Consider the following 14659-nt stretch of genomic DNA (forward strand, 5'->3'; position numbering starts at 1 on the left):
GCCCTTGTCAAAGTGTTCAATGACATCCATATAAATGCAGACTGCGGAAGAACCACAAGTACTGGTACTACTGGACTTGAGTGCAGCATTTGAAGCAGTTGATCATTATATTAGAGCACCTGGAAAACTGGGCCGGCCTTTCTGGTAGGGCACTTGACTTGTTTAAATCCTGCTTAAAGGAGAGATATATTTTTGTGTCAGAAGGTAACTTTACATCAGAGACCCACCCATTACCCTATTGAGACAGTGTCTTTCCCACGGTCAAAACTAAATAGATTAAAACCTGATCTAAAAGGAGCATATCATAAAAATCTCATAAAAATCAGTACGACTGAACTTTAACCAAAAAGTAAAACAATTAAATGTGGTATATTAAATATAAGGTCTTTCCCTCCAAAGAATGTTGGTTAATGAATTGGGGTTTTGTCTTTTAGAATTTGGTTTTGTCTTTGGACTGAATTAATTATCTCCACTTCATGCTCCCAGCCACCAGTCACCTTAATTAGTTCCACCTGCTGCCACCACTAATCAGTCTCAACTCTGCACACCTGTCACTCTGCCTATATATATATATATATATATATATATATATATATATATATATATATATATATATATATAAATAGACCAGTTCACGTGTGACGTCACCAGCTACATCCGCACTACATCCGGATCACGCTGGTAGACAAAAACAGTACTGTTTTTGTCTACCAGCGTTACCGGGGTTACTAGCGTTACTAGGGTAACAACTTATCACAGTGGAGACGAGGAGGATTACTATCATTTTTGAACTCTAAGGCTAAAAATATTATTTTTTATGTGAAAGCTAATTCACAAACCTTTGAGGATCATATTAATCTGTGGGCTTTAACAAGTATTACATTTAAAAATGTACAGCAAAACTGGATGTGTAAAATGCAATCAGTCATGAGCATTACAGAAAAGAAAGGTGTTATAGAAAAAAATAATAATAGCATTTGCATAAACACAATGTGAATTTTTTGCACAGTTACTTTTAGAAAGCTTACCCATTAGCTCTAAAACTAATATGTTTTACACAAAGTGAAGATGCACAAATATAAACTGCCGACTTGTCCAGGGTGTAACCCGCCTCTCGCCTGGTGAATGCTGGAGATAGGCACCAGCAACCCCAGCCACCCCATGAGGGATAAGCGGGTCAGAAGATGGATGGATGAATGGAAGATGCACAAATACTTTCAACTATTCATTTAACAAGAATTCGTACAATATTCTTCAAAAAGAAAACTTACCTAATTTAAATACAATTGAATAATAATTATGTTGTAAACAATTTGTATTCTGAGAAATAGTCAAAAAACTAGTATTAATTGCACAATGACAGAGAACAAAGATATTACAAACAGTTCAGATCTTTCACAACCATCTTCCTAAATTTCTGAATGGTATTACAGAGTCTAATTTTTTAATTAAAGCTGTTTAAAGAAGAGAGGGATGAAAATGTGTCTTTCTAGGTCATAGGAAGTCCAAAAGGAATACAACCATGCAGGGGAGACAGCCCTATATTTATGAAGTCAATCATAAAAGAAGCTTTCCAATGTATAATCTATATGACAACTGCATAAACCGTTCAGAACAAAAGTGTGTGGTCCAATCTTCCCCACCTCCCCACATCCTCTGAGGCTGAACAAATAAAACTTGTATGTCTGTGACAGTTTCTCAACCTCGTGGTGGCAGTCAGGGGAGAGAAAATAAAGCGTTTTTTTTCTCTCCATGCTATGAAGCAGGAGCATTTACAACTAATAGCGTTAGTTGTTTTATCTTGTGTGTGGTGACAGATCTGTAAGCTCCACTGACAGTGCAGCAGAGTTGCTGTCATGCCGCTGCAAGTTACACACTGGAGTAAACTTATTTTCTTTGTTTCCGTCAAACTTGCTGGCAGCTGGTGACAAGAATCTTTATGCTTGTGATTTTAAAGGCATTTTTTGTTGTTCAATTATTTCTGCTGCTTTATTTAAGCAACATCTTAACACTGAGACTGGATGGACTGCCAATCCAAAATGTTGACTAAATGGCACAAGAAGAGTGATTTTAGATTTGTCACTGTTGTTTGTTTCTTTTGGACTAGTTGGAATCGAGTTGAAATTAATGTTTTTGATGTAAAAGAGTTTAGTCAAGACAACCACCAAAGAGAAAATAGTTCATGCATTTTTCACATTTTGGTTTACAGTATAGTCAGAATAACATGTTAGCTAATTTGTATCTTTATAAAGTCACAAGTACTGTCTTCTATTTTAACAAGCCATAATAACACTAACTTATTTTTAAGATTTTTAAATGTATGCACTTAAACAGACATACATATGGCATAATAATGTATAAATACATGATTTCATATTGAAATATTTTGTTTTTTGCTATTTAACAAAGACCGACATATGGTATGGCATATTATTAAAAATGCAAATGAATATGTGCTTTAATATGGAAATACTTTATTTAAGCTTTTATCAAAGATAAATGTTTAATTACTTATTATCCATACATCTATCCATCCATTTTCTGACCCGCTTAATCCCTTATTAATGAATATAAAAATGAATATTTAATATTTTAATAAAGAAACACCTTTAATTGTTCTTTTATATTTTTTTTCTCTCTCTCACACACATACAATCCTGAGCCTTCTCTACACACCAACATTCATTTCTTCATATTTTTAAAAACTGTGCATACACCCATGCATATACAGTTTTTTTAAATGCCTGAAAAATTGTTCTTTAAAACTCCCAGGTCATTCCAGTGTCTTGCACTACCCTGCTTGAAATAGGGCTGGAGTTTAAAACCCTTAAAAAAATAACTGTCTTATACAGTTTCTTATATGCGCTGCCACTCTGTAACTCCAGTGTTCCTTAATTTGGTAATGTGTTTCAGGCTTAGTTTGTGAAACACAGAGATAACAAATCAATAAACATGAAATATGTGCCATCCGTTGGTTTTCTGCATTGATCTGTCCTAGTAAAAACTCATCTTCAGAACCAATTTAGGCCCAAAATGATGATCTCCACCGCATGATCTACTTTCAGTGGATATCTGCAGTTATTGTAACCGCAAGCTGCAGAAAATACGGACAAAGTTTCTCCCTCTGCGGTAATTGTCTTTGGTTCGTATGTCAGCCTAGAGTAGGAGAGACTCATCCAAGATGGAGTCGACGTAGGATGCACTCCAGAACATAATGAGGAGTCTACATGTATAATGTCTATGTTTTACAAGAGAGTAAGACGAAACAATGTGTTCTCCACTATGCATCATAAAGAGTGAAGTACCTGTCAGTGTTAAGGCCCCCCTTAAAAGGAGGAGGAGGGGAAAAAGCAGATGGAGGAATGTCGGGGTGCCTAACATAAACATAATTGTTGCAGCGAGACTCATGAAAACGACTTCAGATTTCAGAGCTTCAGCGTGATCAGTAAAAAAAATACACATACACAGATTTTGTGTGAATGATTATTTTTGGCTGCCACCATCAAAATATATGTACAGGTTCAAGTTAATAATGTTTACATTAGCATTAAAATGCACACAAGTTCAAAATGCATGATTAATTTTGGCTGAGGGTTTTTTTCTTCCTCCATAGAAAAAGCAAAAATTGATTACAAAATGACAAAAAAAGTATTTATACATTGTTCAAAACAATATCTAGTGAGGAAAAATAAAAATAAAATAAAAGATGGTACAATTTATGCTTTAAAACGGTGATTATAAACATTTATTTACAGAACATACATACACGCTTATTAAAAGCAAATAGGTATTTGCAAGAAAACTGAGGAACAATTTCCAGCAATACAAAAGGACACAAATTATTTCTTTTTCTTTTTATATGTTTAATTACTCCTGTCCGGTGAGAAATACAAGAACATGCAAACACACACAAAAATGGTGGTTGTCAAGATTACAAGTATGTACAGCAGAACCGGTCTGATGCAAATAAAGCATTCCAGTACACTGGGACAACAGCAATGTTGCACTAAAACCAATAAATGTGGAGTTTGAGTCAGAATCATGTATGGGTCCTTGCGTAAACAAAGTCTTCCTCTTCACAGAATATATATATACTTGGTAGGTATCCTCTACTATACATATCTCAAACTTTTTGGTTTATCTTGCTGCTGTCTTCCACTTGTCACAAACTGTTGTTGTAGGTTCTTTTGTGCCTGCTGTCACTGCCTTCTTAAACCTTGTTTTCTCTCTCTCTTGTTTAGTCTCGTCTGAGCCGCCGGGTCCATTTTCTCATGTTGAGTCCTTCAAAAAAAAGGATCCTTTTCCACGACTGCAAGTCATCCAGATTATAGTCTCACTTCTTCCCAGCCTCAAACTGTCACAGATATCTCTATCTGTGCTCTCTCCTGTGGTCACGGAACTTTGTTTCCTTATTTATTCATTTTGACAGCTGATGTTTTTCGGTCTGGGCTAGCAGTGCAGGATCTTGATGAAGGCTTTGCGAAATTCAATGTTGAAAGTGGTGTAAATGACAGGGTTTACGGCGCTGTTGAGATATCCCAGCCAGGTGACGGCACTGTACAGAGAGGGCGAGATGCAGCAGCTCCTGCAGTGGGCTTTTAGCACGTGGGTCAGGAAGAAAGGCAGCCAGCAGATAATGAACACTCCTTGAGACAGAAAGAAAACATCAATTATGTGTGTGTGTGTGTATGTGTTTGATACACCCTAGTTACCTTTTTAACACATCCTTTAGACTCAATAAAGCATCTAGTCTCAGAAATAAATAAATTATTCTACCACCATGTGTTCTTGGCTCAACCTGAGTTATTCAAACATACATCTTATCTTATCAGCTCAATCTTCTTTCCGTCTGACCCTAAAATCTTTCTCCAAACATGCACTTGACTTGTCCATATGAACAACTGAAAATGTTACTCAAGTGTGAAACTTGATTTAATGGCAAAATCTCAGCCCTTGGCGAGCTACTCTTCTCTGAACAGCGACTTTGCCGTACCATTACCTTTCCTGTTTATGAAAGGCTTGAGTCCTAGTGGTTCCTGAGTTGTTCTTCATCTGAGTCTGTCAGTTTTGATCAGATGCTTGAAACTTGGACAGATGTTTAAAAGAGAGATCTCTGTGCTGGGGAACCAACCAATTTAAATGAGAACCACAGGTCTACCAAGAAGAGTGGTGAAATGCTGAGCCAAAACTAGGCCAGAACCTTATTGGCATGATGACATGCCTGTGATGTGTGCATGTAAACTTTGCATTGGAATAATAGGCTCATCTTGCAAGTTTAAGAATTTATTTTCCGGATCTGCCAGAATACTTTTACACTCTGTAAATATCTGATATGCATTAGACAATCTACTGCACAGAAGGAACTCAGCTCAAAATAAATAAAAGACAAAAAATGGAAGAGAAAACTTTCTGGATGGGAAGCGAAACGTCTTCAAGCTTTGGGAAAAAAAACTCCAGTTGTTTTTTTTTTTTTTACTTTTTTTAGATGGAAGTGTAGCATTTCATTTTATCAAGGAGAAATTTATGACGACTAAGAAGAAGGTATTACTTCACTTTTTACTAAATGTTTATTTAGTGCAGAATATTTTTTTATTCATGTTTAAGTTTAATGGCTCTTTGTGACACAGGAAAAGTTTTTTTTTTTTTTTGCTTTATCGTGCATGTGAAGCTGGACTAGCAGTCTAGACAGCAAGAGCACTTGACCTCCAAAAACACCAAGGGAAGGTGACTGCTCTCTAAATAAAGCGTCATTACCAAGACTTTTCAAATCATAAAGAAGTTGTTTTTTTATGTTATATCAAAGTTATTTCTGTGAGAAACTTTATTTTAGTTTTGTTGTTTCTTGCTGAACTAAGGGGTGATTTTCTTTTGGAAGTGTTTGATTTGTTATCTCTAAAAATGAACGTTAAATGCTTAACTCTGCATAGGTAATGCAATGTAGGCAGGGAAAAAAAGTTTAAACATTATATTGTACCTGCTTTAAATAATATAATTTTCCTAGTGACCATGTGGGTTTTAATGACCAATTAAGTCTAGATCAGTTTATTTATGAAGCACCAATTTAGAGTAAATGACACCTCAAGGTATTTCACAAAACAGTTTGGTCCAATTTATACCTTATTATGTAAAATCTAATAGCGTCTTGTTGAAGATGTTTACAGCTTCAGTGCTGGACTCTCATACACAACGATGCGACGGGCAGATCTCTGGAAGCCAGAGAAACCCGTTCATTCCTCACACAGACATTAAGTAGGATTGTGTACACTCATCCACGGGCGTGCACAGTATGATATCAGTGCTTTGTTCATCACATTGGTGGAGAGGATCATACTATAATGCAGACGTGTCCTAGCTGACACATCTTCCCCTAATCAGTCATTCTGTCCAATCCAAGTATGTCAGACTCTGTGCCTACAGAGTCCATTGTCTGTAATTTCCGACTTTGCAGTCCAGTCTCTGTAATCTCATAATATCTAACAGTCTCAATTCAACTGAAATCAATCCAGTTCATTCCATAAACCAAAATGTATACATATTTCAATAACTTTTAACATCTTAAGATTTGCTACGACATCTTTGAGATGAGGTGGAGCATGTGGATGCTGTCCACAGATCTAGAAGCATGTGCAAGATTGCCCCATGGATTGGTATTTTAAGACATTATTTCTCCAGCATGTTGCAGGTATGTTGTGCGCCATAAAATTAAGCGCTACTGTGAAATCAGGCAAAAATGTAGTTTGACTAATGTAGTTTTCAGACAGCCTGTATGTGTTTAGTTTGCACAGTAATATGCAACACGTCAAGCAGCAATCTGAGTTATAAAACATCTTTCTTGTTTCTCCGTTTGATAATTCAATTTCACAGCGTCAAAACTCTGCCGAAGCAACATATAACCTCATCAGTTCTATTGTGAGTGATGCAGCCACCCATGAAATATCAAACACACGAGGTTCTAGGAAAGCACAATGCAATCTAGTAGAAAGTCATAAATAAATAAGGGGAGAAAAAAGGCTGTTACAAGTGTCAGTTTTTACCAATAAGTATATGCCTCTTTATGAAATAAAATGTGCAGAAAAAATCAATCTGAAACTCAGGTGACAGTTTTAACAGAAAAACTATCCTCCTTTCTTAAAAGAAAAATAATGCATTTAACACTGTTTCAACTCTGTTTCTGCCTTAATTAAGATACAATTAAGTATGAAAATACACAACATAAATAGACTATTATTATAGAGATGAAAATAAAAATTTTAATAAAAAAAATATGAGCCTCTTCAATTAAAACAAAATGATAAATTTTTCTTTACACATAATTGCCTGTACAAGCTGTGCTAACTGTATGTGTAAATAATTCAGACGTGAACATCTAATCTCGGCTTTCTCTTCCTCACCGAGCACGATGGCCAGCATCTGTGTTGCTTTCCGCTCCTTCTGCTGGGACAGCCTCCCTCTCACCCTCTCCTTGGTGGTGCCCCATTTCTCTCTGCCTCCGCTGCGCTCCCTCCACCCCTCTCGACCCCTCATGCCGTCCTCTAGGGTTGGGGGACGGGGCGTCAGAGATGACCGCGCCACAGTCGAGGGAAGAGTGGGGGCTGGTCCAACAGCAATGGAGAGTGAGATCTTAGACTGCAGCGAATTAGACGAGGGCTGGGGAGCCGAGGGGGGCGGCAGGTTCTGCTCTGTCTGCGGTAGGAACCGACCCGGCTCCACTTCAAGGGGATGAACCATGGACTCCTTTACGAGGCTCTGACACACAGAAAGAGAAGAAGGAGGGTGGTGAGGAGGGCAAGCTTTGAAGCAAAAAGAAAGACATAAATGAAGAAGAAACAAAGATGATGAAATGGGGATAGTGTGGGAGTTATCAACAAAAGAATAAAGCTGAAAAAAAATATGCACATTGTTCATACAGAGAGCTTCCATTAGGTTGCTCACCACTTTCTTTCGTTGAGGACCTGCAGTGGCGGGTCTAAGGATCAGGGTGCACAGTTTCACGTCTTCTGGTTGTGTACATTTATTCTGAAAGAAAAGCAAGAAGAAAATTCAATAAGTAAAAAGGGAAATTTCTTAAAAGACATCCACACTTAACACACTGGAATACTGGGTCGTCTTTACTGGTACAGCACTCTTCTGGTTTAAATCGTACTTAAAGCCCCTTAGACTCAAGACAACTAAATTCTATTACTGTGGCAGATGTTGGCAAGGTACCTAAAAACCGACCGTGTGGCCAGGATCCAGGTGTGGATGTGATTCAGCCTGAGTTTCTGAAAGCTCTGGACATTGCAGGGATGTCATGGTTGACACGCATCTTCATTGTTGCATGGACCTCACTGGAATGGCAGACTGGGGTGGGGGGTCCCAATTAAGAAATGGGACCAGACAGTGTGTTCCAGTTATTAAGGGATCATACTTCTCAGCCCCCCTGACAAAGCCTACTCTAGTGTTTTGAAGAGAAGGCTCCAACTGCTTGTTGAACCTTGGATACAGGAGGAGCAAAACAGCTTTAGTCCTGGCCGAGGAACAGTGGAGCAGATCTTTACCCTCCTACAAATGCTGATGGGGTCATGGGAATATGCTTCTTTAGTCTACATGTAGTTTGTGGATTTGGAGAAGGCCTATCACCGTGCCTCCTCGGGTATTTAGGGTCCCGTGGGAGAACGGGGTATCTGGGCTCCCCAAAGGGAGAGCTGTGTCTGCATTTTTGGTGAAAAGGCAAGCAACCTTCTCAGTCTGCGTTGGACTCCCATTGTCACCAATCCTGTTTTTGTGGCATTAATGGACAGGATTTCAAGGCCTGGTCCTGGAGGTGAGGGGAATCTGATCTTCTTGCAGATGTTGTGGCTTTGTTGGCCTCTTCAGACCATGACCACCAGCGGGCACCAGAGCGGTTTGGTGCTGAGTGTTAAGCACATGGGAAAAAGGCGGACTGCCGCCCCCCTTGTTTGACCCTTGTTTGAGCTACTTTAGTTATCAATTTGGTATAATATGTTTGTGTAGAAAAATATTTGTGTGCATTGTGTAACTTGTTTTAAACTTGAAAAAGCAGAGCAGACAAAAACCTAAAAACAGCAACATTTAACCAAAAGGTGCCTTAACCTCATAAATAGCCTGTTTTTATTGGCTATGAAACCTTTCTGAACAGAAACCCAATGATAAGTTATCACAAAACAGCCAAGGTAGCTCCACCGTTATTTAATCAATAACAATACAATGTTATTTAAACAGAACAAATATAAAAATTCACCATAAACGATTTTCTTCTCAAAAACCAATATTGTTCCTGTGTAACAGGAAAATGGTACAAGGAAGTTGTCAGTGTATAATAACCACTTTTAATATATTGCACTGGATCATTTCTACCCCCTGTCACCTTAGTTGAAAACCAGAAGCAGATTTATAACCTTTTTTAATAAAAATAAAATCAATAAAACAGAGAGAATTTATGAAACAGCGATCCACAGTGTGGATTGCATTAGACTTCCCAATATGATGAGCCTGAGAGTGTAATGCCACAGAGGTGTAATGGATGCAACAATGTGCAAAAGTGTGTTTTTTTAATTATGAAATTATCAATGAATAACATATAATATATAACATATATAATATATTTTTTATGAACAGTGAATGCAATGAATCTTAATATAAAATGGGAAAAGAAATCAACAACTCAAAAAATAAATCCATAACCACAAAAGTCACAGAAAATGTTTGTGCATTGAAGAGTATAACATATTCTAAGTGACATCATAGAGATCCATAATATACAAATCCAAGTTGAAAGATAATTTCAAATAACAGAAAATGTAAATCAGAACAGACTAGATCAGATTTGCTTTACGTCTCAGGCCTCTTCTTTTATTTGATTTATGTCGATTTTACTGGAGTAGTATTTATGGTGTCTCTGACACAATGGCATCTCCAAAAATCTGTTGCAACCTGGCTTTGTTGGCCATTAAACTGTTATGCAAGGCAAACTAAGTTTATTTATCAAGCACTTTCAGTAACAAAATGATTCAAAGTGCTAAATACAAAGCAGATACACAACAGTGGGATAGGGTTTTAAGTTTTGTTGATGCACACTGCAAACATCCGCTCCCACAAATTAAAAATAAGTAAATGGTGAAGTTTTCAGCCAAGCTGAAACGTTTACCTTCCGTTGCCGACTTTCAGCTGCTCCAGAACCACTTTGCGTCAGCAGACCATGTTTGCGGGGCGGTGCGGTGCGTCTGCCCCGTTTGCGTAGCACCACGCAGATCTGGGCATACACCAGCAGTGTTACAATAAATGGTACATAGAAAGAGGCTACGGACGAGTAGACTACGAAGGCCGGGTCTGCAAAGCTGCACGTGGTGCCTTCCCGGCTGGCTGATGCAGGAAAGATCAATAACATAAAAAACAAGTGTTAGTTTTGTAAAATACGTTACTCAAACAATCAATGTGCAAGATGTCTTAAATGTGACTAAATCATTAACTAGATATGAAGGATTTATTTTTTTTTGGCGTATGAAAAAGTCAAAGTGACACAGTACACAATCCAAAACTCCAGCTTTCACACATAATCTAAAACATTTTCACTGTGACTAAACAGCATTGCAACGTCTTACCTTATTTCTGGGTTATAACTTCCCTAGAACAAGAAACTGGGGTCTGTCTTTCTGTGCCATTTTGGATTAATCACATGACCAATAAGGTACAATATCATAAGAAACGTTATGCCTTTATTATAAAAATAAGTCTGAAATTTCTCTTGCATCACAGCATTATTGTTAACAAGCATATATAGACATACACATACACAGCCAGAATCAATAGTACACATCATCTGATGGGCAGATTACAGCATTCTGTGCTGATTAATTTTCTATGTTTAGTTTTAGAATTACCTGAAGTGCAAAAGCATTTTCAGTTTAACTTTATTAAAAGGACAGAATCCCCTGTTTTTGACTTAATGGTGACAGTTTATTCAGGATTCAGAGTATAGTCAGGGCTAGAGGTGATCAAATCAGCTAATCTCACCATATCATGTTCATTTAAAATGGTAGGGAACAAACTGGTTTCAAAAGCATAATAAAATATAAAGTGACATTAAACACTTAATCTCTTTAAGTTTATATATGCACGGAAATAGGAAAATACATAGTTTTACAAAGTGAAAGTAAGTTTAATGACTTTAAGGTTGTCAGACAATGACACTGACATATTTAGATGCTTGAAAAAAATATACCCTCAAATGTAATGAAGCTCTAAAAAATATCTTGTATCTCTGCATTCCAATTTTTTTTTTATTTCCTATTAATTTGCTTTTGGTATATTTTCCCTATTTATTGGCATGTGCTATGAAAAAACATGATTGTCAGTTTAACGTCAAAATTTATTTAACTTGCTTATATGTTGCATATTTTAATGTATTCTGACTAACTGCTTTATCCAGTTTGAACAAAGATGCTGTCCATATTGCTCCATGTGAGAAAAGAACATGGCAGATGATACCCCGACTATTCCTTAATATATATTACTGTTCGGGGGCCACCCGTACGTTGAAATAAATAATTCAACAGCCTTTTATTAATCTAAGTGTCATCCAAAATCTCCATAAAAGCCCAGCTTGTATTTAGAAGATAACAGTGATGTAACTCAATCTCCAATGCTGTCAGCGGAAGGGAATGAGAAACATCTCAAGCTGTGTGTCGTAATGTACGAGTAACCCATAACTGTGAGAGAGATTTTGTTTTTTTCTTCTCAGTTTGACTTACATCATTCTGTATCCTGCTGTGCTGGGTTGTTGGAAGTAAGCTCTCACATTACTTTGTGATTCCCTCACAATCTAAAACCCTTCCTTTGAGCTCAGCCTGAGCACTTTCAGAGCTTCAGCCCCCCCACCCCACCGCAGCAGCATTTATCAGCAGAGAGGTCGCCTGCCGAGCACCATCACTCCAGCTGCTGTGTGAGGTAACAAGCTAATCAAAGATTATCTGTGTCTAATCGCTTTACAAAGCATCATCTGTTACTCACTTGATGGGAACAAATTATATTACTGATGCAGGTTTTTTATTTTTTTTTATTTCTAATGGTCATTTGAGTACTTGCTAATGTTCCCCCGTATAAGAGATGATTCAAATTCAGAGACAGATGTATAACAGTATTGATGTCAGACGACAAAAAAAATAAAAATAAAATAACAGTTTGATTGCAATGCACAGCACGTTTTAATGCTCTTTTGCAAATAAACTCAAATTTTTTAGCGTCATTTGGCAAAAACATTTTCAATTTGTCAGAAGGAGGTTTAAAGTTTCCCAGTCTTTTCTTTCTCATCGAAATGTCTGTAAACCAAAATCTGGATGCACCACAATAAAAAGAGCACAGCTTGTGCTGGTGCATTCCTTAAAAGCTCTCAGATGATATGGACAAGCTTTAAGTGCTCAGTTTTTATCATTAGCTTTAGGGAAAAAGGTTTGATCCTGATCTCAAAAAGGCACACATCAGACAACGACCTACATTCTGCCCTCCTACTAGAGGCTCTCTCATGTTTCTCTGTTTCTAACATTTCATTAAACCACATGCTTTTACTTTCAAAATAAACCCAAAATTAGCTAAGGTAAATAAATAAAAAAAAAGATTCCTTGATAAGGTATAAATTAACAGGATAAATGAACATTTGTGCACAATACCGAGTAGTCGTCACACATCCCTTAAATGTTCACCTTTATTCTTGGTAGCGTCACTAAGTTTCCCTGTACTACTTTTATAGACAAGTTCCACAGCCAGAACTACAGGGGCCGCCATTTTTGTTGGTTTCTGCTAAGAACTTCCGGTTTGCGCGGTCACTAGAAATTTTTCGGTTTGCAGACAGCAACTCTGTATTTTGTAAGATAAAGTCATAAGAGTCATGTCATCTCCTCCTGCATGAGCACGCAAAACTCGGAAAAAATAGCGGGGCAAGCTATCACGCAGGTGCAATTCCCGATTCTTCCCTGCAGCAGCAGGTTACTACACAACGAGAAAAATTACCACACCCGCCTCCTCATCACTTACTTCCTAGGTTAGCCATGTTCGTGAAGAGCTTAATCAGCGTTGTTGGCAGACATCTCTGAGTCATGTAACAAAGTAGGCTACAGTACCTGCGGTTCTAGTGGACCTGCGCACCACTGGCATGTCCGAACGCTTCTCTGTCTAAACGTATAGAATAACGGAGAAACAGCGCTAACAACGAACTGAGGGATTCATTTTATTAATTTTGGTTTCAAAATTGCATTGGGGTGACAGGACAGACTATGTAGCGATTGTAGCTAATCACCAGTAAATCGCAAACAATATGACAGATATACAAGACTCATGGTAACATAATTACTAGGCCACCACATCCCATACATTACAGCAATTTCAGCTGGTGAAGATTCTACTGCCCAAACAAGGCCTTTGTTTGGGCAGTAGTATAAAGCTTGGTATTCATCATTACTCTAGACCTTTTGAATTGAGAAAGCTTCCTGGAGAGGAAGCAAAACATCTTCAACTACGGAAAACAAGTCCAGTTGCTTAGTTTTTTTACTTTTTTTTTGGAAATACAGCAATTTCAACAACTTACTCACAAACAACACCTAACCAACTATCTTAACAAATGAATACGGACTCAACAAAGTACGAACATATTCTGCTCGTTGTAACATTCGTCCGGTTTGTGATATTACCTTCCCAGTTCAATTTTGTAGCAGGGTGAGGAATTGATCAAGCACCTTTTATGAGAACTAAGTGAGAATGCACTCATTTTAGAGCCATCGCCATCCAATGACTTTACTCAACTGGAAATGACTAGCAGAATTAGATTAATTGCCCAAGTAAAACGAAAATCCTTGTGAAACTTGTCTATAGACTCAACAAGTCTAACTCTTTTGAACATCTCATTGGCTGATCGGTAGGCAGCAACTTGAGAGGAAAGTCTAAGAGGTAGTTTCACCTGTATTGTTCAGTCCAAACAATAAAGGGCAGGAGATGGCAAAAGAGAGAAACCACACCACGGCGATCATCACAGCCACCCTCCTCCTGGAACTGTATCTGGTGTTGTAGAGCAGTGGCATGGCTACGGCTGTGTATCTGCAACAACATGGATGCACAGGCTTAGAAAACACACAGGTGTCGCATTAGCCCGCCTCTCACAGCCACTGAGCATTCATCCGGAAAAAAAACACGTCAATAAAGAACAAACAACAAAAAAAGAAAACAGTGTTAGTTATCCCGCAGTCGTGTTCTTACATATTTTAAATAAAGGACCTGACAAACAAATTCCCGGTTTACTTGTCAAACAGAGAAAGGCTGTCACTTCTTGTTTCACAGCTACAAGGACACAAAACACACAAGTGTCAAAAGCAATTGAAGTTGTCTGCTGATGTAGGTGGTTTTAAGTGAGCAGCTCAAATCCCGACGGCAGCCACAATGTCACAGACGAAAAAAAAAAACAAGTGGAAGCTGTTGAAACAAGAGTGGATCCCGCACAATGTCCAGTTCGTATAAGTCGATTCAGGCTTCAGAGCCCACAACCGTATAATCACAGATGGTGAGCCTGGAGCACTTCAGATTCTTACAAATAAGTCCTTAAGAGATTTCTGTAATGCTGTGAAGGAGTCTCAAGGGAAGGATTCAGGCATTGCACAGGATGCCAAAGTACGAC

The 14659-nt window shown here is 38.0% G+C and overlaps 1 protein-coding gene across 1 annotated transcript in view; it reads right to left on the bottom strand.

Annotated features, from left to right (window-relative positions):
* Positions 1–3452: 3452 nt before the first annotated feature.
* drd2l (dopamine receptor D2 like) overlaps positions 3453–14659 on the bottom strand; it is a 33319-nt gene continuing 22112 nt past the window's right edge. Inside the window, exons 4-8 of the mRNA XM_012852655.3 lie at positions 13949–14085; positions 10148–10362; positions 7933–8016; positions 7392–7746; positions 3453–4646 (exon numbers count right to left, since the gene is read on the bottom strand). Of these exons, the coding sequence (XP_012708109.2) occupies positions 4450–4646; positions 7392–7746; positions 7933–8016; positions 10148–10362; positions 13949–14085 (988 nt within the window). The 3' untranslated portion in view covers positions 3453–4449. The remainder of the gene's footprint in view (positions 4647–7391; positions 7747–7932; positions 8017–10147; positions 10363–13948; positions 14086–14659) is intronic.

This window comes from Fundulus heteroclitus, chromosome 3, assembly GCF_011125445.2.
Source record: "Fundulus heteroclitus isolate FHET01 chromosome 3, MU-UCD_Fhet_4.1, whole genome shotgun sequence".
Taxonomy (NCBI): Eukaryota; Metazoa; Chordata; class Actinopteri; order Cyprinodontiformes; family Fundulidae; genus Fundulus; species Fundulus heteroclitus.